Below are 25,246 nucleotides of genomic sequence, written 5' to 3'. Positions count from 1 at the left end.
GAAGAAATAGATGTTTCATTGGACATTCATCCCACAACTTGTGTACTCACCAGATCTTGCACTAGCAAGTATGCAAGATGTGATGTAGGACAGTCTAGCAGACTGTTCTCAAAAACAAAATGTCAACTATTCAGTAGTATTTTAAGTTAACTGTGGCTATTGAAAGAAAAATCACTAACGGAGTTATGCACTATTCAAAGAGGAGAATTTTATATGAGCTTTCAACAGTAAAAGTCCTACCAATTGCCTAATACATTGGAAATAATGTATTTAGAAGTGAATGGGACTATAATTTCTGCATGAAGTGTATATTTTTTTATTAAAATACTTAGGAACTGGACATACCATTTGTTGGTCTATCTTTGTTTAAATTATTAAAGTTAATAAAGAAAGCCAAAACAAAGAATTGAAAATGATCAAGTTTAATACTATTTTTTCATTCAACAACTACAGAGTTGCTTTAAGCAAATGAGATCAAAAAGTTTGCTCTTAGAGAATCTTCAAAAATTACATTAACAATCTCTTACGGAAGGTCCACGCTTCGATTACAAACTTAACAAATTGCATCCGACAAATCTAGAAAATTTGAATTTCTTATTAAACAATTCTTTTGCGACGGCAAATTGGCTAAAAACTCTCGGTCGTTGGCTTTACATTGGACTTCTACGATAAAAACATCCTTGTTGAGTTTTTATAATTTTGTAAACATTTTAAATGGCAAAATACGCTAAACGAGACATAATAAAAATAATAAAATTGCATTGTGGAGACCAAAGACAATTTAGTCTCATTTAGAAGAGAGAGAGAGAGAGAAACAAAGCTCGTAGAAAAATAGTCTCTTCTTTTCTCATAACAATAGAATCAATTAAAAAGTTCTTCAAAATCAACATTATGCTGTTTGTTTGAAAATGCTATGCTTTACAAATATTCAACTACTTTGAGAAACATGGCAAAATAAATTTGTGCACCTTTGTTTTCCATTAAAATATTTTCATATCTAATCTACAAGAGTATCGGAAAATTCTAAATCGAAAAAATTAGTCCCAAATAATAAAACTAATATCACCAGTGAGTCAATTTTATCTGTTTCTATATTTATGTGAATGTATCATATTTACCGCAATTTCCTTCCAAACGGTAACAACAATTTAACGACAACTGTTTAGGCTTTTGTATCGGATTTGGCATTTCTAATCATTATTGCATAAAAATTGAAGAGTATATGAAAGTATATACAAATCATTGGTTTGTGCAAATTAACATCTGTGCTAAAAACTATTGATTTTCGGACAACGGATAATAAATGATGATTCCTAATTATAACATTTCTACATGCATTTACAAAGGATGAAATTTTTTCTCACAAATTAAATATTTCAACAATTCAAAATCGCAAATTTCCTTCTTGGCCGGAACGAAAACGTACCTTAATTGTTGAAATGCTGAAATTATAAATTGGCGAAATGCTGACGAACCGATAGTCACGGATTCTAAACGTAATGTTGCGATATATAACAATGAGACGGAATAGATGATCGCAGAGTCCGATTCTTTTGATGTCCGGTGGAGTGAACTACGCTTCGTCCCGCGGACGAAATGTCATGACTTCTTCGTACACGAGTTCTTGAAAAAAAGGAAAAAATTAAAGTTAGTTTTTGACTTATCAACAAAAATACAGTAAATACACAAATAATTAATTACTAATTTATTTTTCATATTTATATTCCATGTATTTATGAGAAGGAGAACAAAGCTAATAATAAATTAACTCTTCAATTTAAGAATTTGTAGAAAAAACATCCAGACAAATGCAGAAGGAAGGGAAATGATTAAAACTGTCAAATTATACAGCTTTGAAAAAATAAAATATGATCTACAAAAGATTTCTTGTCTAACAAAAACAAAATAAAAAGAATATTAATGAATGACAAAATATTGTCAAATATCAATAATGCTTATATTAAAAAATCTGCATTTAAATTTTCAATGTAATGAAAAATCAGCAGCCAGTGTTTGTGACTAGAGCTGATCACAAACAGGAAGAATAAAACTAGCCAAAATGCAAGTACATCTCAAAACGTCAGTATCTTCCACACAAACACCACTTTTCCACAATATTAAAATGAAAAATACATTCAACTGTGGACCAAAATAGAACTTTTCAAGTTTACACCAAAAACATTCATTTTTCTCCTTATATAAATTTTTATCCCATCATTCAAGATACTAACAGATATGAACAGAATTAAGAATAAAAGATTTGATTTGCTTCTAGTTGAACAAGTTCACAACCTTAATTCAGCTGAATGATTTTTCAAATTCAAGAGTAGATATATTAAGTCTGTATGACTGGCGCAATTCCACCTATCATAGGTGCACTCTATATTCACCGCTTCAACTAACACCAGTGAAAGAACAAAGAATGATATTTTAATCAGTACAACTTGCAATAAATCACAGAAGCCCAAACTAAATAGAAAATCTAAATATTCAAGGTAATAAGCTTATTTTGTAACCATTTGGCAAACTATGCATGTGAATGATAGCTTAACAAATTCACAAAATACCATAAATCAATTGTTAAAATACAAATTTAGATTTAAAACGTTCTTTTTTCCCATGAAATTTACTGTAACAACAACAACAACAACAACAATAATAAACAAATTTGTTAAAATTTAAAGTGCTGGTTAATTAAATATATTTTCAGAGAAGCATAAATGCACCTAACCTCAATTTACACAAAGCAATTGAAGCTAAACTGAAATTAACTATTATATGGGAAATATAAAATCTTGGTTTACATAAGAGTTATATGTAACAACAATGTGATTTCTTGTTACATCTAACTCTTCATTTGCATTCTATTGTACAGTACATGAAAGACAACAATAAATTTGCAATACACTAAGTACGAGCAAGTTTTAATTTCCACTCACGTTTCCATTCGGCAACCGAAAGATCTCGGTCTTCAAACGACTGGTCATAAGGTTCTGCTACCGGTTCGTCATTGGGGTCAGCATACTGTACCAAGTATGCGTGCGCCAGAGCTTCCGTTGCAGTCGGCCTTCTGTCAGCATCCAACTCCAGCATCTTTTCCAAGAGATCAATTGCTGAAAAAAGTATAATAAAAATTGTTTTATATGTATACTTGGTAATGTGTAATGCAGCCAAAAGCATTAATTTGGGTAAAAAGATTTGCCATATAACTCTTTCACATATTATAAATAAATTTACTTTGCATAAACTTAATTGTCATTGTAACAAATTTATCAAATGTTAAACATACCATCTGCATTTGCACCTTTAAAAACTTCCTTGAAATCCTTCTTTTGAATTACTGGTAAAGACCTTATGTAATTTCTTGCCTGAAAGAAATAGTTTCATTTAAATTTTAAAAATATTTTAATGTTTGTTTAAGAATTAAAAAAAAAATTGTAATAATGATAAGGTATTGTTAAATAAAAAGTGCAGTTATTTACATCCACAAATATTCAAAGGAATACACACAAAAAATTTATGCTAAACCAGATTTTTTTAAATTTTGGGTTTGTTTAGTATAACAAAACTTAACTGTTAACATCTATGAAGATATTGGCCACTAATACTTTATTACAGCCAAATGATAATTATTTAAATATTCAAAGAAACATGTGAAAGCCATTTATATTATGTGTTTGATACAATTTCTTTTGATTTCAATAATCTATATGTTACAAGGTAAAAACTCCACGAAGGGAACCGAGTGGTCTTCCTGTTGTCTGGATCTGAATCCCCGGACTTCTTTTCAGAGTTTTATTTTATCCTGGAGATATTGGTCTGATCCAAAGTCTTTGATGGCACCTGAGTCGTCTATCGAGTGTGAAATCTTTGTTATTCTGACAGCTTTTCTTCAAAGCACAAAGTTTTTAGGTTTAGGTATGTTTAACCTACTGGCCACTGTACATACAAAGTGTGAAGTCAAATTTTGGGACAGGATTGAAGTATAGGTCAAAAACTATCCAAAATTCCATAAAACACTGGACATGCATCCATGCATTCCTGGGCCTTTTTCCCTCAGTGCCCTGCCCAAATGATTTTTATAGCTGTCCAGCCAATAAACCTCACATGAATTATATAAGGTGTAATGCAAAAATATAAGGTGACTCTAATTTTTATCACAATTAAACAAAAAAATAGTGATGGGAATAATGTAAATGTAAAAGAATTACTTATTCTATTAAAACTAAAAATGAAAAATAATGATGTTGCAAAAATATAAGGCCAGTTGCATTTCTCAGTGATTTATCAAAAAAAATTTATACCTACATTTTAATAATTATAGAGAGTTGGCAACACTTTGTAATTGCAAATACAGGCATAACTGAATTTATAACAGCATTAATTGTTCTGATAATCAAGTTTAACAATTGGTAGAGTTAAGAACTAAACTGCCTTTGAGTGTGTTCAAGTCAAGGCACTCCATCAGGCTGGAAGTTCTGCTAGAGCTATTGCAAAGTAGCTGAAGAGATCTCGATGTAGCATAGCCAACTATATTAATTAAACTTAGTGTGCAATATGGAAACAAGAAACAAACAGGATGGTCTTCCAAGTTGACAAGGAAGCAGAAATCAGCAATCATCTGAGAAATAACAACAGGAACCTCATTGTGTGAAACAGCACAAAAAACTGTTAACATTCACAAATCCACACTTTTCTGGATGGTAACAAAACATCTAGAGTATAAAAACAGAAAAGCAGCATCATATCTAAAACACCAACATCAACAAGAAACTGATATGGACCAAAGATAAGATGTCACAAACTTCAAAACAGTGTAAATTTATTTGTGCCAATAAGAAAAAGTTCAATTTGGGTGGTTTCAATGGTTGGCAATTTTATTAGGATGAGTTTTTGTTTGCAAAGTGTCGGCAAGGAGGGATCAGTCATGATCTGGACAAGTTTTGGACGGTCTGGAAAAATCTATTTAGCATTCACAAATGGCTAATTGAAGGAAATTGAATATCAAACCTCTTGGATATATATCTTGTCATTTGGAAAAAAACTGGTGGTCCATTCTGGCAACTGCAACAAGATACGTGAGGTTTGAACTGTGGATCGGTGCATTATCAGTGGTTACTGGATAATGGTATTAATGTCATGGATTGTCCTCCCTATTCCCATGATTTGAACCCCATAAAATATCTATGAAGTCTAATAGCTTGAGATTTGTATGCATAAACACTGTCTTAAACTAGATGTATGCAATATATTCTTATATTGCATACATCTAGTTTAAGACAGTGTTTATGCTTCAAAACCATAATACAGCTAAAAGAACAAAAACATTTATTAAAAATCAAACTTTTTCAACCTTTGTAAAGGCCACCCTCAAGTTCTACTGGTAGAATGAAAAACTGAACAAGATTTTAAAATGTTTGTTGCGTAAGAAGTTTGCATGCGCAGGATCATAATATACTGTAAATTAAAAATGAAAACAGAAGAAAAGTAACATGACATAAAAAAAAAGCAGAAACAAGCAACAAGGACACCACGCCCTTTCGATCTATCAATATAACCAGTGATTAAGTGGTATCTTCAAGGAGACAGGACAGCAATCTGATTTCCAAATTCTGTACAAGAGATCCCTGACAGTCTTTTCATTACTTAGGAACAACAAGGGCCCTCCTAATGAACAGGCTCTGCCAGGAGTATACAAAATTCCTTTATACGACCATAGGTTTGATCAAGAATATGAGTACATAGGAACTACCTTTAGATCCCTCAAGACAAGGCTCAGGGAGCAGAACTCAATTATTAAAAGAACAAGGATTGCAGCCTCACCGCCTATGCATCAAACGACAACGTAGATGTCCATTTTGATAGCACTCGCCTTCTACATCAAAACACATTACCATCACATCTAAAATATCTTAAGATTATTGAGATATCAATATATAGTGCTATCTCTAGAGGGACAACTATCAATAGCAGGGACATGGCTCCTATGTCGCATGCCTGGAGGGCAGTATTTGAATGCATTTAGCAACAGTGTTGAATTTTATAAGCACTTCAGTCTTGGTATATTTATTGTTTTTTATGATTTTTTTTTGTTATCTATAGTTATTTAAATTTTTTTCTGTTTGTATATGTATATGTTTTTTCTTCTGTTTTTGTTTTAATTTACAATATATTACTACATTCATGCGCATGCAAACTTCTTACGCGACAAACATTTTAAAACAGATCTTGTTGTTTGATTTTTCATTCTAATAGTAGAACCTGAAAATGGCATTTACAAAGGTTGAAAATGTTTGTTTTTAATAAATGTTTTTGTTCTTTTAACTGGATTATGGTTTTAAAGTGTTCTTAGATTTGTATGTAGGAGGAAAAACAATACTACAATATTAAATAACTCAAAGCTGCAATTGTAATTATATGGAAAAAATTGATTTAAATATGCTGCAAAATCTTGTTAACTCTATCAAAGATAGAATTTGCAAGATTATTTTAAAAAATGTTAGTTTCATTGGCTATTAAAAGTCACTCTCCTTATATTTTTGATTATTTGAATAAAAAAAATTTATATTTTTATTCTTTTCTTTTCGATTGAGGTAGAATAAGTAGTTTTTTATATCTACATTTATTCCTGTCACTAATTGTTTATTTAAGAGTAATAAAATATTATTCCAAAAAAAATGAGGATGGCCTTATATTTTTGCAATGAACCTTGTACAAAAAAAGGTGTATTCTTGTAGTTGTGGTGTAGTTAGATCCCAATTTTTAACCTATGTTTACCAGAACACATTCAAAATTTAAGTACTCTTTCCAACAGATCAATTAACACTGCTAATGTAAATATATCTGAAATTTTTTAATGTACTTTTAAAAGATATTTGCATAGACATTTTCACTCCCCACAGTATTACTGTACTGAAAATAGATTCAAATACTTATTTAAACAAACAATGTCCAATTTGTAAATCTTCCCATTCAGTTGTAATTAAGTATTAAATTTCGCAGATAGAGTATTAGATAGTCCTATATATTTCATTAATTGATTGAAATTAGTCTAATATTAAAAAACAAAAAGGATTGTCTTGTGGTCTATATTACATGCAGAATAATGGGCTTATTAGCCAATGAAAGTGTTGGCTAGTATGCATGTGGATCAATCACACCACTGATAAGATAGTCTGTATTAATTTGCTTTTATGTTGCAATGAAGCAATGTAAAAGGAATTAAGTGTAAGTAGCATACCGCAGGAAACCACCACGAGAAGCATATACGTATGTATATAAACCCACATTCCTCGAGGTGTATCATGTCTCAAAAGTTTTGATAGAGTATCTTCAAGACCAAATGAATGGTTTCAATAATGGATTATGTACAAGGAAAACAATGAAATAAAGACGGTTACACATAAATACATATTGATATTCAGGGATAAATAAATCTATAATTGGGAGTAAGTATTAATAATTTAGTAGTGATTTTAATAAACTATTTTAAGCATAAAACAAAATGAAATTAAGTTTTAAAAGCATGAGCATTGATAATTTCTTACAAGTGTTAATAAGCTAAAACATACTTAAGTGCTAGAAATGCAATATTAAGTAAACTGAATACCAATACAACAGATTAAATGTTAAATTATTATTGCTCCAAAGCATTTCAAAACAACAACTAGGTTTATTATACATTTTTACCTACCTCTTCGCTGGTAATTTTATTTAAAAATTCGTCATCTGGCGTTCCACATAATATCATGATTCTCATTAGTTGATCAATATCTAATTTTTGTTAAGGTTAATATGCATTACTTTCTTCTATAATGTTAATTGGCTAATTGGAGAAAACTTAAGCATTATTAGCAATTAAAAAAAATAAAAAAATACTAACAACTACAGAAATATTAATAGCTAAAAATTCTATGCTTTTTTACATTGGTAAATTTCACTAAAACACGTGAGCTGTGTATTTTTAAATTTACATCTGAAAGAGCTTTATGACTAAAGTTTAACAATACCAAGTGAGAATTTTACAATAAAATGTAATTTTCTTACTTAAATACTAAAAAAATAAATTTAAAATGTAATAATAAAAGTTCTATTATATCACAGAACCAATAAACCAGCAAAAGAACTACTCACTTTAAAATGTAAGTTTTAGATGTCATACACAAATTAAAGTTTGAGTAATATTACAGCTTTATTATAAAAATTAATAATCTTAAGAAGTTCTTAAGAGAAAATCCTGCCAGGGGGCAAGAAAAAAAGAGAGAGGCATTAGTAGTTTTATAGAAGTAGAAGAGAAAAGATGGTGGCCTGATCGTCGTAATTAATTCTTATAATTAAACTTTGTTCAGCTTTTACCATTGCTTTTATCTTAATCGAAACAGTAGTACACTCCATAAGTACGAGTTGCACAAAAACATTCTTAATTTATTTTATTTGTATATGTTTTTAATAATAAATTAGGTATCAGATTTTTAATAGAATGAATAATTTTTCATCATTCAAGTATACATTAATATGAATAAATAGTTGAACTCCATGCACATCAACCTACAAGGTGTCAGAAAAGTTACCATGCAATGAGAAATTTGTAATGATATTAAAGTTATATTAATAACTATGACATTGGATATGAGACCAAAAGTCATACTTCCCTCATTTCCACTTTATGGTAGATGGCATTACTCTTTGTTCATAGATGTTCTGGTTTCTGGATGATATCCCTTGAAATCTGGCCCACTATCTCCAGATTTCATTCTCACAGGCTTTGGGGTCATATGGGAAACAGAATTATTACATGTAAAACTTCACTTAAACCTCTTCCACTGCACATTAACTTTTTGAACGTCCACTATATTGCAGCTGACATTTTGGTAATAATTGTTACTAACTAAGTTTAATTCAGATATTTGAAAGAGTTCAGCACAAAATATTTTTAATTAATAAATCATCCTAATTTTTTCCTGTTATATGGGCAATATTGTTAAAATATATTTTTTGCTAATTGAAGTATCCATTTAGAATTTCTTAATATAGTGAATTGTAAATAATGTAAATGAATTTTCCTAGCTAATATTATCTTTTCAGATGTATTTGTAGAGCTATCTGACAATTTACATTTGTGAAAAATCTGGTAACTGGAACTTTTACTGAAGTAATATCTCCACATACTAAATCGGCAAAAACTTTAAATCAACTAGATGAAAAGTTATCAAGAAGCTTTAGAAGTAATAGAGAGGTTGCGGCTGACGTTTTCAATGCAAAAACGTGTATGTCGGACGTTCAGCGCCGCTTTCCTATAAGCCTAGAAGTTTGACAATGGTGTTTGGATAGTCAGTGGAATCACGCTTGACATTCCAAACACAATTGCCAAACTTCTAGGCCTTCAGGAAAGCAGCGCTGAATGTCCGACGTACACGTTTTCACGTTAAAAACATCGGCCGCAACCTCTCTAATATCTTGTAAATAATAGCTTAACATTTTGTGTAAAGTGATGGAAAAAAATCTATTATACAGAAGTAACATTTGTTATATTACACAAAAAGTGAATACCACTTTATAAATATGAACAAATTTTCAGCAATTACAGCAACTTACGTTACTATATAGAGTTTGGCTTTGTACATTACAGTTTATATTTGTACATCTTTTCTAACAATAACTATGACAATCTGGATATAAACTTTAAATAGTTTATATTTCTTTCAACTATCCAAATAAAAAAAAAAGAAGGAAGCACAATCACATTCATGCACACACATCTTATGATAAACATTTTTACAAATTCTTGTGTTTGTGAACAAATGAGTCTGGAATGACATCTTGAGAAAGTAATTAATAAATTATCATCTGTTCAATTTCAATTATGAATCACTCAAATTNTCACGTTGTTCAGTCATTTTCCAGCTTAGTGAAATCCGACGAGAGCGCACTACATGACCTCACTCATAGGCCGATTGCCAACGACTGACGCTTCCTGCAGGCAGGAAAAAATTCAGGGTTGTGCATGACTGTCCCCTCCACAACTCCACTGAAGGAGGCCTGTCGTGCATCATTGGTTTACGCGGAAAAAAAAAGGTCCGATACTTTTTGAACAGACCTTGTATATTTGTACATCTTTTCTAACAATAACTAACTATGACAATCTGGATATAAACTTTAAATAGTTTATATTTCTTTCAACTATCCAAATAAAAAAAAAGAAGGAAGCATAATCACATTCATGCACACACATCTTATGATAAACATTTTTACAAATTCTTGTGTTTGTGAACAAATGAGTCTGGGATGACATCTTGAGAAAGTAATTAATAAATTATCATCTGTTCAATTTCAATTATGAATCACTCAAATTCAAAAACATCTGCATGTTAGGTAGGGTACACTGATTGATTAAGTTAGTATTAAAGTTTTAATTTCACAAATATAAAATTTCATTTATAAAATCTATACCTCTTCACTCATAATTTTTTCCAATAAAGAATCGTCCGGTGTCCCAACAAGCGACATGATCTGCAATAACTGATCAATGTCTATAAAAATTAAGGCTAATGCCATAAAATGCAAGATTAATATATTCTTATTGTGTAATATTGGTAAGGAAAAATTTAAAAATTTTAGTAATTAATTTACAAATTCTATATTTCTAAAATTATAAATAAATTCATAATAATTAAAAAAAAAATCCAATCATATGAACCATATATGTAATGCATCCACTGAGAAAAGAAACAAAGATCTTGGGAAGAAAAACGTTAAAGCCATATAATAAATCTGTGAGTTAGAAGAAAGAATTTACATAAAAANTATAAATAAATTCATAATAATTAAAAAAAAAATCCAATCATATGAACCATATATGTAATGCATCCACTGAGAAAAGAAACAAAGATCTTGGGAAGAAAAACGTTAAAGCCATATAATAAATCTGTGAGTTAGAAGAAAGAATTTACATAAAAATTGGGATAAGAAATCAGATATTTGTTCCTTTGACATCGGATTCCATGTAGCTAAATTCTTGCAAAATATTCTAGATTTAAACAACAGAAAATGAATAAAGGATACGATCAGTTCCGGGAAATAGCGTTCTAGAAGTTAGAAGCTCTGCCATTATACATCCTACAGACCAAATGTCCACTAAACAATATAGAAACATAGTTATTAGAAGCTGTTTCAATATGGCTTTATATTTTTAAGTGGAATCAAGATACTGTCAATCAAATAAAATAAGTATCAATTTGCATTGTAATCATGCAATTGTTTATAGAAATAATCAAGTAAGTTTTCATTAATAATTAAATACCGTATATAATTGACAAGACTATGTCTTGTTTATAAAATTGTACCGCCTGCTGTTATCAGCTTAAAGGTATGAAAGAGTTCATGACAGGAGTTGTAATTTGGCACAGAGTATTAGGTGCCCAAATCATGCACACACAAAAAAACCAGACTTACAGGTACTCAAGGGACCGATAACAGAGTCGAAATAAAATTCAAAATGGCAACACACTGTACAAACAGGCAGTAGTGCGAGATTTGTGAATGCATTGCTCATTGGAAATGAGAAGAATGCAAAATCAAATTTCGAGAAATGTGTGTGTTGGGAAGTTCAAAATGAGGAATCGAATCTTTGAAAAAAATCTATTTACCTGTCCATGTTATTCTGACATATCTCTGGTTGTTACATGCTGACTTAGACCAGTTCACCCGAGATATCTCGTTTCATCATCGGAACATTTTTGAAGGTAGATGGCAGTAGTCGTTATAATTTTATATTATAACTAACTTCCAAAATATAATTTGTTTTCTTTTTACGTTTATCTAAATATATAAAATTGCTTGTCCTGACTGACTGACTGACTCACTGACTGATTCATCATCGCCCAGAGCAAACCGCTTAACCTAGAGAGGTGAAATTTGGTAGACAGTTAGGGTACGTCATGGAAACGCACACTAAGAAGGAATTTTTCGAAATTCCCCGCGGGGGGTGAGGGAGAGCATTAAGACGTAACCGGAAAAACGGCTTCTAGTGTACTATTTTAGATGCAATTTTTTGTTACGTTTAGTCTTCATTAAGTACTTAAGTGTATTAAATTAATAACTTTTCAGACATTGTTATAAATATTTTTATCTATTTCAATTTTAAAAATGTTCGAACCGTTTTAAATTCAAATTTGTTATTGCATATTGGTTCGATTATAGAACGATTGTAAACGTTCCAGAAAATTGATCAAATTGAAAATAGTTCATTTGATTCTCAGCAATTCTTATCATTCTCGTCAGTAGGTGTTATATAACAATTACTATGGTTGTTGAAATACTGAATATAAATGGGGTTTGCTTGCAAAACCTCTGCGGGCGAAGTCGCAGGTAACAGCTAGTTAATATATATATTGTTTGTGCAAAATAAAAAAATAATTTCAGATGATACAATAACCAGGATTATTTTTTTCAAAAACGGGAAACTTTCATTAGGCATTGACAAAAATTCAACCTGGGGTGACATGCAATGGAGAGAAATTTCAAAATTGGATAGGTTAATTTCACCAAAAATTCCTCATGGTTGTGGCTGGTGAAGTTTGAAAGATCATGCTCAAAACCAGCAATATCAAAGAAGATTGGAGAATGAGAATGAGACCCGTCTTGAGCACCAAAGTGATCCCGCTTAGTAGAGAGTCTCCAAGACATAGTCTTGTCCCAAATATGGACTTGCTGTTTTACTTGTTTATTATATAAATATATTTGCAATGGGATTTAGTCAAAATGAAATAGAAACAAGATTGCTGATTTGGATTTCTCTTAACTCTTTCCACCCTGTGGGCACTAAGAGGGCATTTTATAGCAAGTCCAGGCCCACAATAAAATGACTGCGTGGTGAGAGATGGGCCAAATGTATCCGGACTGTAAAATTCCTGGGATTTTTTTTACCCTATCGGATTTGATCCTGGATCCCTTGTAAGGTGGGCTGCCATCATAATCACTTGACCACCTTGTCATCCACCAATCTGGATTGACAAATTATCCATGAAAAATTACGACTCAAATATTTCACAATATTTCATGCATTAAGAAAAGAATGCTTTCTTACAAGTCACTAAGCCACAATCAATCAAGGATATTAAAAAAAAATGTCATTAACATCTCTGAAACATCAACATTCAGCTTATTACTCAAAAAATAAGTTTAAAAAACAAAAATAATAGCTTCAATAGTAGTAATTATAAATTTCTAAATCAAAATTAATTTTAATTAAAAGATGTTATTTCTTAAGTACAACAGAAAAAAATATCTACCTGTATGATTATAGTGTTGCCAATTTAACATAATTTCCGGAGCTCTGTACCACCTAGTTGCTACATAACCAGTCATTTCAATCTCTGCATGTCTTGCTAAACCAAAATCTAGTATCTATACACAAAATATATGAAGCAACAACGTAAAAGTACTGATAATACAAATATAACAAATTATAAACACTTCGTTATACAAACAAACATTTTCTGCAAGTCATTTATTTAAATAAAATTAATTTTATCATTTTCATTTCTTTTAATGAAATAATTTTCAATTTTTAAACTCAGAACTAAAGAGAATTTCTTAATGAAAATGTATGCAATTTTTACTGCTTTCTTTCTAGGAAGATAAACTAACTTTATAATCAAGTTGTTTTTTTTTTTTTGTTTTAAGTTTAAAATATTCTATTTTATTAAATTTGCTCTTAAAAGGCTTAAACAATTCTATTTCAGTAAAGAGTTTTTGACTAGAGGTGGTCAAATCATGGGTCAAAAATCAGGGGTTAGACTCTGCGAGATGTGAATGTAAATGGAGGTGCAAATAGTCGAATGTGCAATTTAGACAGTAGACAAAAAAAAAAAAAAAAAAAAAAAAAAAAAAAAAAAAGAGTATTAAGGAATTGGATAATCTGTGTGAAATTTATTCTGGCATTGAATTTTGTAATAGATAATTTAAAAATGTAAATTTACATAATATTTTGCATAATACACTACATGAATTCTGGCATTTTAGTAAGCTAGGGTTCACTTCTAATATCCAATTGGTAACTATCATCATAGATAATAAAAGGATATGAAAAATAAATTATACACATATCCTCATCTTATCATGTTACCAGTTGATGATAGTCATGCTGAGATCATCATACAGGATGAATAATCCTCTGGTAAAATATTTACTTAAATAATAAATAAGTATTTTACCTATGAAAAAAATGAATAATAAATCCAATTTAAATAAGGATTTAACAGCATGCTTTTTAATTTTTGAAACCTAACCCCCCTTTTCACACTACTTCTTTGTTTCGTATAACATGGATTCACATAACACAGCAATTTTTTGGAACGTAACTCCCATGTTATACGGGGGTTACTTGTACTGTTAGCTTTATCATTAATATATTCATGGTTTCAAAAATATTAAACAACGTTTATATACTTGTCATACTAACTATACATTTCTTTTGATATAAATACAGTGTGTTCTTTTTGACACCCATAGTTTTTTAAACTGTTCTGTAAAATCCATTTCTTCAGATACACAAATATAATGTTCCAGAGAATGTCGGTCAATATTCACAGATTTATGTGAATACATTTGAAAGGGCTACTGCCACCACAGTAGATCTGGATCTCCACTGTCACACATTCTACTTTGTTAGAGTACCATTTCTTGGTCTGACTAATCATCTGACAGCATCTCTGAATTTTTTACTTTTGTAGCTTATACATGATCCTTGCAAGCCAACAAAGTACTAGACACAAGAGCCCACATACAAGAATCGTGGATGCCATTAACAGTGTAACTCTTAACATGCTGGATACATAAGGATATGTGATGCATCCTAACGTACTTGCCACGTCTGTAGCATATGTGGAAATGTAATGATTTAGTACAGTAACTAACTTCTTCAGATGCACTTTCTATTATCAGTGTCTACAGTATTATACTCGTGTTTCTCTTCCCGAAATTAATCCACAAAACTAGAAATGTTAAAGAGAAATACATTGTATATTGCATTAGTAACATTTCATTTTCATTAAAAACACTTTAGCCTTTGAGTTATAAATACTGGACATCAGTATTCTAAAATAACACGGACATGACAGCTTAAAGGATGTTTATATAATTTTAAAAGTATTGAAATAATTTGTTACCTTCAATTCACAGTCTTCATTTACAGCTATATTACTTGGCTTTAAATCCTTAAAAAAATTTTTTAATTATTAAAATTTATGCAAAGTTTTCTTGAGATGTTTTAATGAAATATACTAAAATAACTTACCCTATGTATTATTGCAGCTGAATGAATGTACTAGAAGAATGAATAAAGTAACTAATTATAAAATGAAATTAGAACAATAAAACATGTTTTTAAAAACTGCTTCTAGGGTCAATGTCAGTAAATATCAGTCTGAAAAATTGGAAAATATGACACAATTGTGAAATTTGACTTAATCTACATCTTATCTATCCTGTACTAATACAATATTAAGTTTATTTAGTGCTTTTCAACGTATAACTTTTCTGAATGAAAATTACTATGGTTTCATTGAATCATTTGATTTTTAAGAAACACTACAAAAATAGGTGCAAAAACTTTTGTCAGTTCAACTAACTTTGGCTCTGTGTATGTCTGCAAAAGACATGGATATTTAATTAGAAATTTGTATGTAGTATATAAATGCAGCTTTCAGCTGCTAGTTGTTTTTATTGCATATATCATCTTTTGTCTGAGTTTTGTGCATTTCAAAATGAGATAGAAAATGATATACACTTTAGGCAAAAAATGAGACACCAGATTTTATTCACCAGTCATTAATTTCCATAAAACTTATTTAAGTTCAGCCTGTTAATATTTTTGAAACATAATAGGTCTATACCTAATTTAACCTTAATGTTAATACACAGAAAACAGCAGGATTAGTTTTATTTTCTTCATTACTTTTATTCTATGCTAATTACATAAATAATCAATTTGTTCCTAAACGTTTTTATTTTTGTGTAGGCCTATTTTATTTAGACTAGGCTAATTATGTAAATTTTCTTTAATTAGTAGTAGGCTTATTACTTTTTCTATGTTAACATCTCTTTTAATAGACAATTATTTTTAACAAGCCATTGAATAAAGCTTTATGTGTTTACTATTAATAATTCATTATAGGAGAGGAGAAAGATAAGTAGTTTGTCTTCTGCTGAAGGACAACTCAAGGAGCAATGTTTTATACAAAAATGTCTTGCCTGTTGGCATAGGCAAGTCTTTATGGTGATATAATGAGTGTCTCATTTTTCACCTCCCAGTGACTCATATTTTAAGTTTTGAAGGTAAAATACGAGATAAGAAAAAATTTTTTGCTCAACATTTCTCATACATACAGAAGAAATGAATATGCCATTAGATTTTAACACCATCTGTAGACCTTGTCACGTGTTTCTCTTTGTAAAATACTGATCCTAACAAATGCTGTTACAAAAGTTTTGAAAAGTGTCTCATATTTACCCACACTGACCCTACATATTTTTGTCTGAATGATTCAAACATTGATCTATTAAAATATTTCAATTAATATTTATAATTGATATTTGGGAAAATTATGTAATATCTGTAAATGTTTTTTTGACAGAAAAATTGTAAATTTATAGAAAAGGATTAGATAATTGTTAATTCTAGAGAGATGGAACAGCTCCTAGTTCTGTGAAAATAGTTTGGAAGGAAGAAAGTACATTTACTGCTTGCTTCATCATCAAGTGTTATTTGTTCTTTTGTAAGTTCAATTTGCAATTACTTTGTCTTGTAACATTCATACATTATAAAATGTAGTTTCTTAAAGCTAATTAAAGTTTATTATTATCCATGGCTCTCTCAAGTTAAATGGAGCATAATTCACTGCTTCAACAAGTTATTCTTATTATATTATATGCAGTGGTACCTCATACTTTGAGCAACAGCCTCTAATTTCAAATGCTTCAGAGTTCAAACTTTGTGCGCAGTGAAAAAATGCACTCAAAACATAAATGGGATCTGTTGTGCACCCAATCTGTCTGTCGCTCTTGTATTATATTTGTGTTTTCATTTATTTTTTTGCTTTCTTCTTGGTGAGTTTGGTTATATATGTTAATAACACAAATTAATTAATAATACAAATATTAATTTATTCATGTTATTAATTAATTTTTAGCAATTTCTCCCTGTAATTTTTCTTCAGCAGCTTTTGGTTATCTATATTTTGTATACTTTAGTTCAAAATTTCCTAAACAAAACTTTTGAAACCAAATTTGATAAGTTGAAAGTTTAGAAGCACCTCCTCCAAACATATTACAAATCTTTTCCTGTTTGTATGGTATTATATCATTTCCAAAACTCAAAGCATAATATATATCAAGAATACTCAATATATTAAATAATATATAATATATAAAATATATAAAAAAATATATCGAGCATACTCAATATATTTTTTTCTGAAGACATTTCAACTTAATTTATTCAAATAAAATGTGAAGTTAAAGGTTTAAATTAAGCTACTAAACAAAGAATACAATGTGTTAAATTTCATGATATCTATAATTTAATAATGCATCTATGTTAACTAATGACAGCTGCTAAAAATATGCAAAAACTTTCAGTTTCACCCAATTAAATCTTTACTTATTAACCATATTATTCAATAGAAATGTGTGGAAGCAACGAATTCTAAAAGAATGTTTGTAATAAAGATGATTGAGATGAAAAAGTAACTTATCGCAAAGCATGAAAGAGGTACGCATGTGGCATATCTAGCTTCCATAGTTGATGGTCTGTAACCAGTAATTGCAATTTTCATTTTATTATATGGTATTTACATATTTAATTTATTGTTTTTGTTTTAATTTATTATTAAGGCATTTAATTGTGTTATTTTTACATTCAATTATGTGTATTTATTGCTTCAAGTTTATCAAAATGGGTATTCTTTAGGGTCTGAAAATGGATTAATTTGCTTTTCATTATTTCTAATAAAAATAAAAAAATAAAAAAAATAATAATATAATAATTTGATTCAGTCTTTGAATGACTTCTTGGAATGAATTAATTTCAAAGTACAAAGGAAAGTATTAAGTTATGTTGTTACTCTGTCATGTTAATTTTCCACTTGGTTTTATTGTTTACCTCTGCTATCACTAATATTTGCAATTGTTTCTGCATTATACAAGTTCAATTGTCATTGCTACTCAGAGTTAAAAAATAGCAATAACACACTCAATCTTTATGTATTCAGAAATTTATCTATTAATAACTAACACTTCATAAGAGCTTTGTAGCTAAATAAATAAACCAGCAATGAGCTGTTCAACTTTCCTGGTAACATTTAAAATTTTGGTGGCGCTATCTGTTATCATATATTATTAAAAAGTTTTGAGAATAGGGATGGGCTTTATAAAAAATTGTAAATGCTAATAAATAAAATTGTCATTAAGTCTGACCCTACTGGAGAGACACAACCCCCATTTCTCCCCACCTCCCCAACCTTTAATCACCAAAATTTAATAGCATAAATCCCCCTAATAAACAAACCTCCCTGCAAAATTTCAGAAATTTGACAAAAAGCACAGGAATGAACAAAATCGTGTCCCCCAAACACAAGTACTTATCATCATACATATAGAAATACCTGATTTTTTTACATTTCTCGACGTTTCAAGGACCAGAGTCCAAAAATGCAAAAACTTCAGGGGTTCATTTTTTACAACACAGGGGTTCCCTCTGTTGTAAAATAGCCAGGAAAGTAAAAGTAAATTTAACAAGGGATGGTAGCCTAACTATACCTCCTACCAGATTAGTATTTTAAATGCTGAAAAATTATGTAAATTAGTATATGGGTTTTTCATTCTATTAATTTGCATATTTTAATGCTCTCCACACTTGTTAAATAAGCAATTGTAACAATAATGGTCAAGCTCTCTACTCAATGACTCCATTAGATCAGCTAAATTTTGTTTTTCTGCACGTTCTCCAAACCTGACTGTTGGTTGGATTTGGGGTTTTGTGGCACAAGAGCCTAGGTAGACCAAAAAGTGCCAAGTCTAGCCAGTTATGTTGCCGTATGCCCTCAAGTCTTTTACTATGTCATAGTTGTTCTGTTTTATGTCCTAGAGTTATGTATATAAGTTTATTGCCTTCAGATATGCCACTGTAGGTTGAATTTGTCTGTTTTCATCTAGTATAGTCCATAGAGCTTGGTCATCTGAAGATATCTGCTGTCAAAGGTAGCATTCTTTGGCTGTTTTGTATTGAGGCATGTTAGTAATATATGTCGGGTGGTAAGTTCTCCAAACCTGTTTTATAAACTAAAATATTAGGGAATTTTATACTACTCCAATAAAGCAGTTTTTAACAATTACTTCCACAATAACAAAGATAAAACTTATACCTAATGTTACATTTTGAGATAATAAAAACATCTAAACTTTATTTATTCGTGTGCTTTTAAACAAATTTTTAAGTATATTACCTTAAGACCACGTAAAATTTGATAAACTAAAAACTGAACATGATCGTCACTTAATCTCTGAGTTCTGATAATGTTGTTTAAGTCTGCTCCCATTAAATGAGTAACTAAATAACTGGAAGAAAAAATAAATTTTAATTATTTGTATCCAAAACTATATTACTTTAAAGAAAATTCACTGGTAAATAAAAAAAATTAACTTTGATACATAAAATTTTATCACAAAATCTCTAATCTCTAAATCCTTCAAAATCCTGCTTTATCAGAGAATTTTTGATTTAATATAAAACGATTATGTCAGAGAGTACATCTGAGAACAATGGTTTAGATTAAAATTTGACCAAACTAGTGTGAAAATTAGAATTCTTAAATCAAAGCAATCCACATTGAGTAGTTTAGTTTAGTGTGTGTTTCTTTCAGATGATTATACCTTCTAAAGATGGGTTAAAAGACTCAGAAGTATTAGGGAAAGTTTAATAATTATATCTAATAAAGCAGGATTTGAAGATATGCAAATAAAATTATCATCTAAGTATTTAATCATATTAAATTAGTCTGTAGAAATCTAATTTTCTAGTATTCACTGTTCATAACTTAATTCCAATAATTTTTTACAATATGTTATTTGAGGTAAAAACAAACAAATGCTCATACATAACTAAAACAAACATAGGCATCCTTTGGATAAACCACTGCTTTATATTTTTAAAATTATGACAACATATAATAAGGAGGTGAAGATCAATACCTACTCATTTTTAATAATAATAATAATAATGTGTATAATACCATAATATCGCTTCTGTAAGTCTCCATTAGAGACATGATATATAAATTTTGGTTACAATGTAATGAAATTTGCTTTTGATAATTATTCATTCAGTTAAACAGAACTGCTGTGGATGATGATGTGCGTTAAAGCTATAATAAAGCATTATTTATGCGATAATGTTTCAATTGTTTTCTTAATGTAATTTAAAAAGTAATCACACTGTAAACACTTCAAAATGGAGCACAGAAGCAAGAATGTTTCCGTGCTCCATTTTAAACTGTTCTATATTCCAATGACGATGTATCAAACAAACTAAAAACATTTGATTTTTTTAACCTATTCCCTGGTATTCCTGACATCTCAGGTTGAAACATAATGACACGTTTTTGACATTGGTCAGCATAATTTTTATATTAAAACTAACTACCAAATTATCATTTTTTTTTACATTTATTAATATGTCAATTTAGTTTGTGCAAAATAAAAAAATAATTTTGGCCGATACAATAGCCACGATTATTTTTTCTAAAATGTGGAATTTTCATTAGACTTAACATCGACAAAAATTCAACATGGAGCAATACGCTATGGAAAAAATTTCAACATGGGAGGGTTAAATAAAACCTCCCCATTTATGATAGGATCATTTACTTAATAGTTAAAGCAGCATTTGTATTAAATTTGAGATAACGTTAATAATACAAATTTTGCAATTGTGAAAAATAAAATGTATTTAAAACTGCAATCTCCACATTAAAAAGTTTTTGTATAAATTTAGTGTAACAAATAAAAAATAGTGAAGTTACACACACAGGTGTGCACATATATTTTATTTAACCTTACTAAAAACAAATCTTTGAAATAGAAAGGTAAATGTACACAATATTATGCAAGTCATACCAACACAGTCCTTCTAGATAATGACTGGTTACATTCAAAATTTATTAAATATATATTAAAAAAGTACAAATTTTAAACAGAGAATGCAAACATTCTGTGTACTTTAAACTGTAAGGTAACTATTTAGAAGTTCAAATGTGCAGAATATTGACATTCATTTTTTCTATTAAAGAAATCAATTATATATAAGTACAAATTATATGTTTAAAAACATAAATACTATCTAAATGTCTCGAAAAGCATTAGATTATAAGTAATAAATAACAGAATTACCAGTACTAAATACTGATTTTATGTATTTGAAATTATTAGCATTGTTTTCATTATGAAAGTATGAGGGAGAGTCAAATGGAAATCTTAAATATTTTCTATCTTGTAACTTATAAGTGTATACCTTTTATATTCAATATCATTTTTGTATGTAGTCTTCATGGCGTGCAATACAAGCATTCTGGCATGTTGGAAGTGCATGGATATCTTTAGAAAATAATTATTTTTGTTGTAAACATAGCCACTCATTCACCACCCACTTCACTTCTATCAAGCCCAAAAGACATTCCCCAATTAGTCCAAAGACGTTGCCTTTGGATTCAAAGTACCATAAAAGTTCCTCGTGGGCATCAACATGTTGATCTTTCAGTTCTGCAGTCAGTTAGCAGGGCATCCACCTTGCAGAAACCTTTCTGTACTGCAGAATATCGTGAACAATATGATGTGCCAATGCACGACTCCTATTTGTATGGACAGCTATTTCGTTTGCCATTATGTTCTGATTTTCCTTCACCATGGCTTTAACTTCTGTAATGGCCTCTTCTGTCACTATTCACTATTCCTGATCTGGCCAAGGAAAATCTGTGACAGAATTCACACCATTTAGAAACTTCCATTTGTACACTTGCCACAGTGGTAGACGTGCAGCAATCCATGCACTGAACTTTCAATCTTTGATGGATTTCAATGCTCAAAAACAAACAACAAAATGCTGTTCCTCTTTGGGGCTTGTTGAAAGCAGACCTGAAATCATTACCACAGCCGAATCATAGTGTAGCATTTGGGCTTTGTGCTGCAATCCGTTGGCCACTCATCAAACTGAGTATTACTTTGTGAATTTGTCTCTTTAATCCGATTTTCAGTTCGGTAGACTATCATATACAGCATTCAGGTTATGAACTTCCTTTATTGATTTGTCATATGCATTTCGGACTTAATTGTAATTTAAGTCCCTCTTCAGTACAAACTCAGATTCTGTTTTCTAAAAACCTCGGTGTATAATTGGTAACGTTGTAAAAGAATAAAAATACAGCCATTTAAAAAAACACTTCAACTACATATTCACATTAATACGTTGCAACGTATTAATGTGAATATGTAGTTGAAGTGTTTTTTTAAATGGCTGTATTTTTATTCTTTTACAACGTTACCAATTATACACCGAGGTTTTTAGAAAACAGAATCTGAGTTTGTACTGAAGAGGGACTTAAATTACAATTAAGTCCGAAATGCATATGACAAATCAATAAAGGAAGTTCATAACCTGAATGCTGTATATGATAGTCTACCGAACTGAAAATCGGATTAAAGAGACAAATTCACAACAAAAATAGCAGCAGCCATAAGTGATTTTCTGAGTATTACTGTTGCCAACTTACAGGATGATTATATACTTTTAAGGATTACTTTTGACTCTCCCTCACAATTTCATTTAGTCTTCAATTTAGTGCACGTTAAATTATACAATAGGAAGACTTAAAAATAATTAGAAGTCAAACTTTATTAGAAGAAACAATAAAAGAATTTTACAAAAGATTAAAGTATTAGATAATTCATTAGAAAAACAAAAACATTTCTTTGTGCTTGTACTGTATTTACACACATTTTAAAAATTAAATAATCCCTAGCATTAAGACATTTTCATAAAAATATTTGTGATGCAGTTTCAAAATGCAAAAGAACAATCATCAAAATTGCATAACATACTCGTACATTATAAATTAATAAACTATACTATTAACTTTACCAATTACATTCACATACACAATAAACATTTCTCTAGATTGTATGTCTGGTTAATAAGGTAATATCTATTTACTTTCAATTATACTTATCTTATCAGCATATTCTCAAATAATATGACTATGTTAGAAATAAAAAACTATTTTCTTTATTTGATTTTTTATTTTACATAACAAGATATATTTAGTCCCAAACAAAAAATTATTGCAGTATTCTTTTATATATATATATATTTACTACTGTTATTAGAACAACTGATGAATAATATTTATAAATACAATTAATTTCTTAAATACATACACATCTTGGAAATCTTCAATATTTGTTGAAGGAGTGAATACATTCAATAATCCAATAACCTGTCAAATAATAAAGATTTAAAATAATTCAAGATGAAGATTATAGTGTCTTATGAAGAATTAAAATGATAAAAATAAAAACTGCATTCAAAACTTGAAATATTGTAAGAAAAGAATCAATACAGGATTTAGACTTGCATAGTAATTAGTACTTTTAGCTTGCAACAGAATTTTCAATGGTGTAGCTTGTTTCCTTACTGTTTAAACTTAAATCAGTCATGGTAATAATTTTCTTTTAAGTATTATATGTGAACAACAACTTAAATTGATAAATATAATTTTTATGTATGAAGAAAATGTCTGATCTAAAGTTGTTATAATCTAAAAACTTTTAAAATTTAATCCTTAGGAAAATAAATTAGATAATTTAGTAAGTCAGAAAAAGTACGGAATAAACATTACTACTGTAATGGGCTGAACTAGATGTTTCATATGTGATTTTAACTGCCATGTTTAAATAATATGATAATATATAATAATAATACTAATATGATGATGATGATGATGATTCATTTAAAAACTAACTTTCATTACCAGAAAATTTACTTACATTTTCATGATTCATGTGCTTCAATAACCTCAGTTCTCTGTAAGTTCTCTTTGCGTGAATTGCCGACTGGAACGGTCTGGCGAGCTTTTTGATTGCGACCTTCTGACTTGTGACGGTATCGATCGCAGAACTGTAAATAAGCAGGTAGATATTAAAAATTACACATTTAAATTTAGCTGAATAATAATACTAATATCATATTGTTAGAAATTAATTNCACACTGACCCTACATATTTTTGTCTGAATGATTCAAACATTGATCTATTAAAATATTTCAATTAATATTTATAATTGATATTTGGGAAAATTATGTAATATCTGTAAATGTTTTTTTGACAGAAAAATTGTAAATTTATAGAAAAGGATTAGATAATTGTTAATTCTAGAGAGATGGAACAGCTCCTAGTTCTGTGAAAATAGTTTGGAAGGAAGAAAGTACATTTACTGCTTGCTTCATCATCAAGTGTTATTTGTTCTTTTGTAAGTTCAATTTGCAATTACTTTGTCTTGTAACATTCATACATTATAAAATGTAGTTTCTTAAAGCTAATTAAAGTTTATTATTATCCATGGCTCTCTCAAGTTAAATGGAGCATAATTCACTGCTTCAACAAGTTATTCTTATTATATTATATGCAGTGGTACCTCATACTTTGAGCAACAGCCTCTAATTTCAAATGCTTCAGAGTTCAAACTTTGTGCGCAGTGAAAAAATGCACTCAAAACATAAATGGGATCTGTTGTGCACCCAATCTGTCTGTCGCTCTTGTATTATATTTGTGTTTTCATTTCTTTTTTTGCTTTCTTCTTGGTGAGTTTGGTTATATATGTTAATAACACAAATTAATTAATAATACAAATATTAATTTATTCATGTTATTAATTAATTTTTAGCAATTTCTCCCTGTAATTTTTCTTCAGCAGCTTTTGGTTATCTATATTTTGTATACTTTAGTTCAAAATTTCCTAAACAAAACTTTTGAAACCAAATTTGATAAGTTGAAAGTTTAGAAGCACCTCCTCCAAACATATTACAAATCTTTTCCTGTTTGTATGGTATTATATCATTTCCAAAACTCAAAGCATAATATATATCAAGAATACTCAATATATTAAATAATATATAATATATAAAATATATAAAAAAATATA

The 25,246-nt window shown here is 29.4% G+C and overlaps 1 protein-coding gene across 2 annotated transcripts in view; it reads right to left on the bottom strand.

The window, feature by feature from the left end:
* Positions 1 to 406: 406 nt before the first annotated feature.
* Positions 407 to 25,246, bottom strand: part of LOC111630554 (mitogen-activated protein kinase 14-like) — a 79,844-nt gene continuing 55,004 nt past the window's right edge. The window contains exons 2-12 of one of the 2 annotated variants that reach the window (XM_023374668.1): positions 24,094 to 24,223; positions 23,485 to 23,543; positions 19,503 to 19,614; positions 15,296 to 15,325; positions 15,168 to 15,215; positions 13,290 to 13,404; positions 11,062 to 11,133; positions 10,450 to 10,529; positions 3,290 to 3,368; positions 2,940 to 3,113; positions 407 to 1,623 (exon numbers count right to left, since the gene is read on the bottom strand). In XM_023374668.1, coding sequence (XP_023230436.1) covers positions 1,574 to 1,623; positions 2,940 to 3,113; positions 3,290 to 3,368; positions 10,450 to 10,529; positions 11,062 to 11,133; positions 13,290 to 13,404; positions 15,168 to 15,215; positions 15,296 to 15,325; positions 19,503 to 19,614; positions 23,485 to 23,543; positions 24,094 to 24,223 — 949 coding nt within the window. In that variant the 3' untranslated portion in view covers positions 407 to 1,573. Of the gene's footprint in view, positions 1,624 to 2,939; positions 3,114 to 3,289; positions 3,369 to 7,693; positions 7,774 to 10,449; positions 10,530 to 11,061; positions 11,134 to 13,289; positions 13,405 to 15,167; positions 15,216 to 15,295; positions 15,326 to 19,502; positions 19,615 to 23,484; positions 23,544 to 24,093; positions 24,224 to 25,246 lie in introns of both variants that reach the window. The other variant, XM_023374667.1, reaches the window with a different exon arrangement.

This window comes from Centruroides sculpturatus, unplaced genomic scaffold, assembly GCF_000671375.1.
Source record: "Centruroides sculpturatus isolate CEXI.00-Female unplaced genomic scaffold, Cexi_2.0 scaffold693, whole genome shotgun sequence".
Taxonomy (NCBI): Eukaryota; Metazoa; Arthropoda; class Arachnida; order Scorpiones; family Buthidae; genus Centruroides; species Centruroides sculpturatus.
The sequence above is the reverse complement of the archived record's forward strand: the minus strand, read 5'-3'. Positions and strand labels throughout refer to the sequence as shown.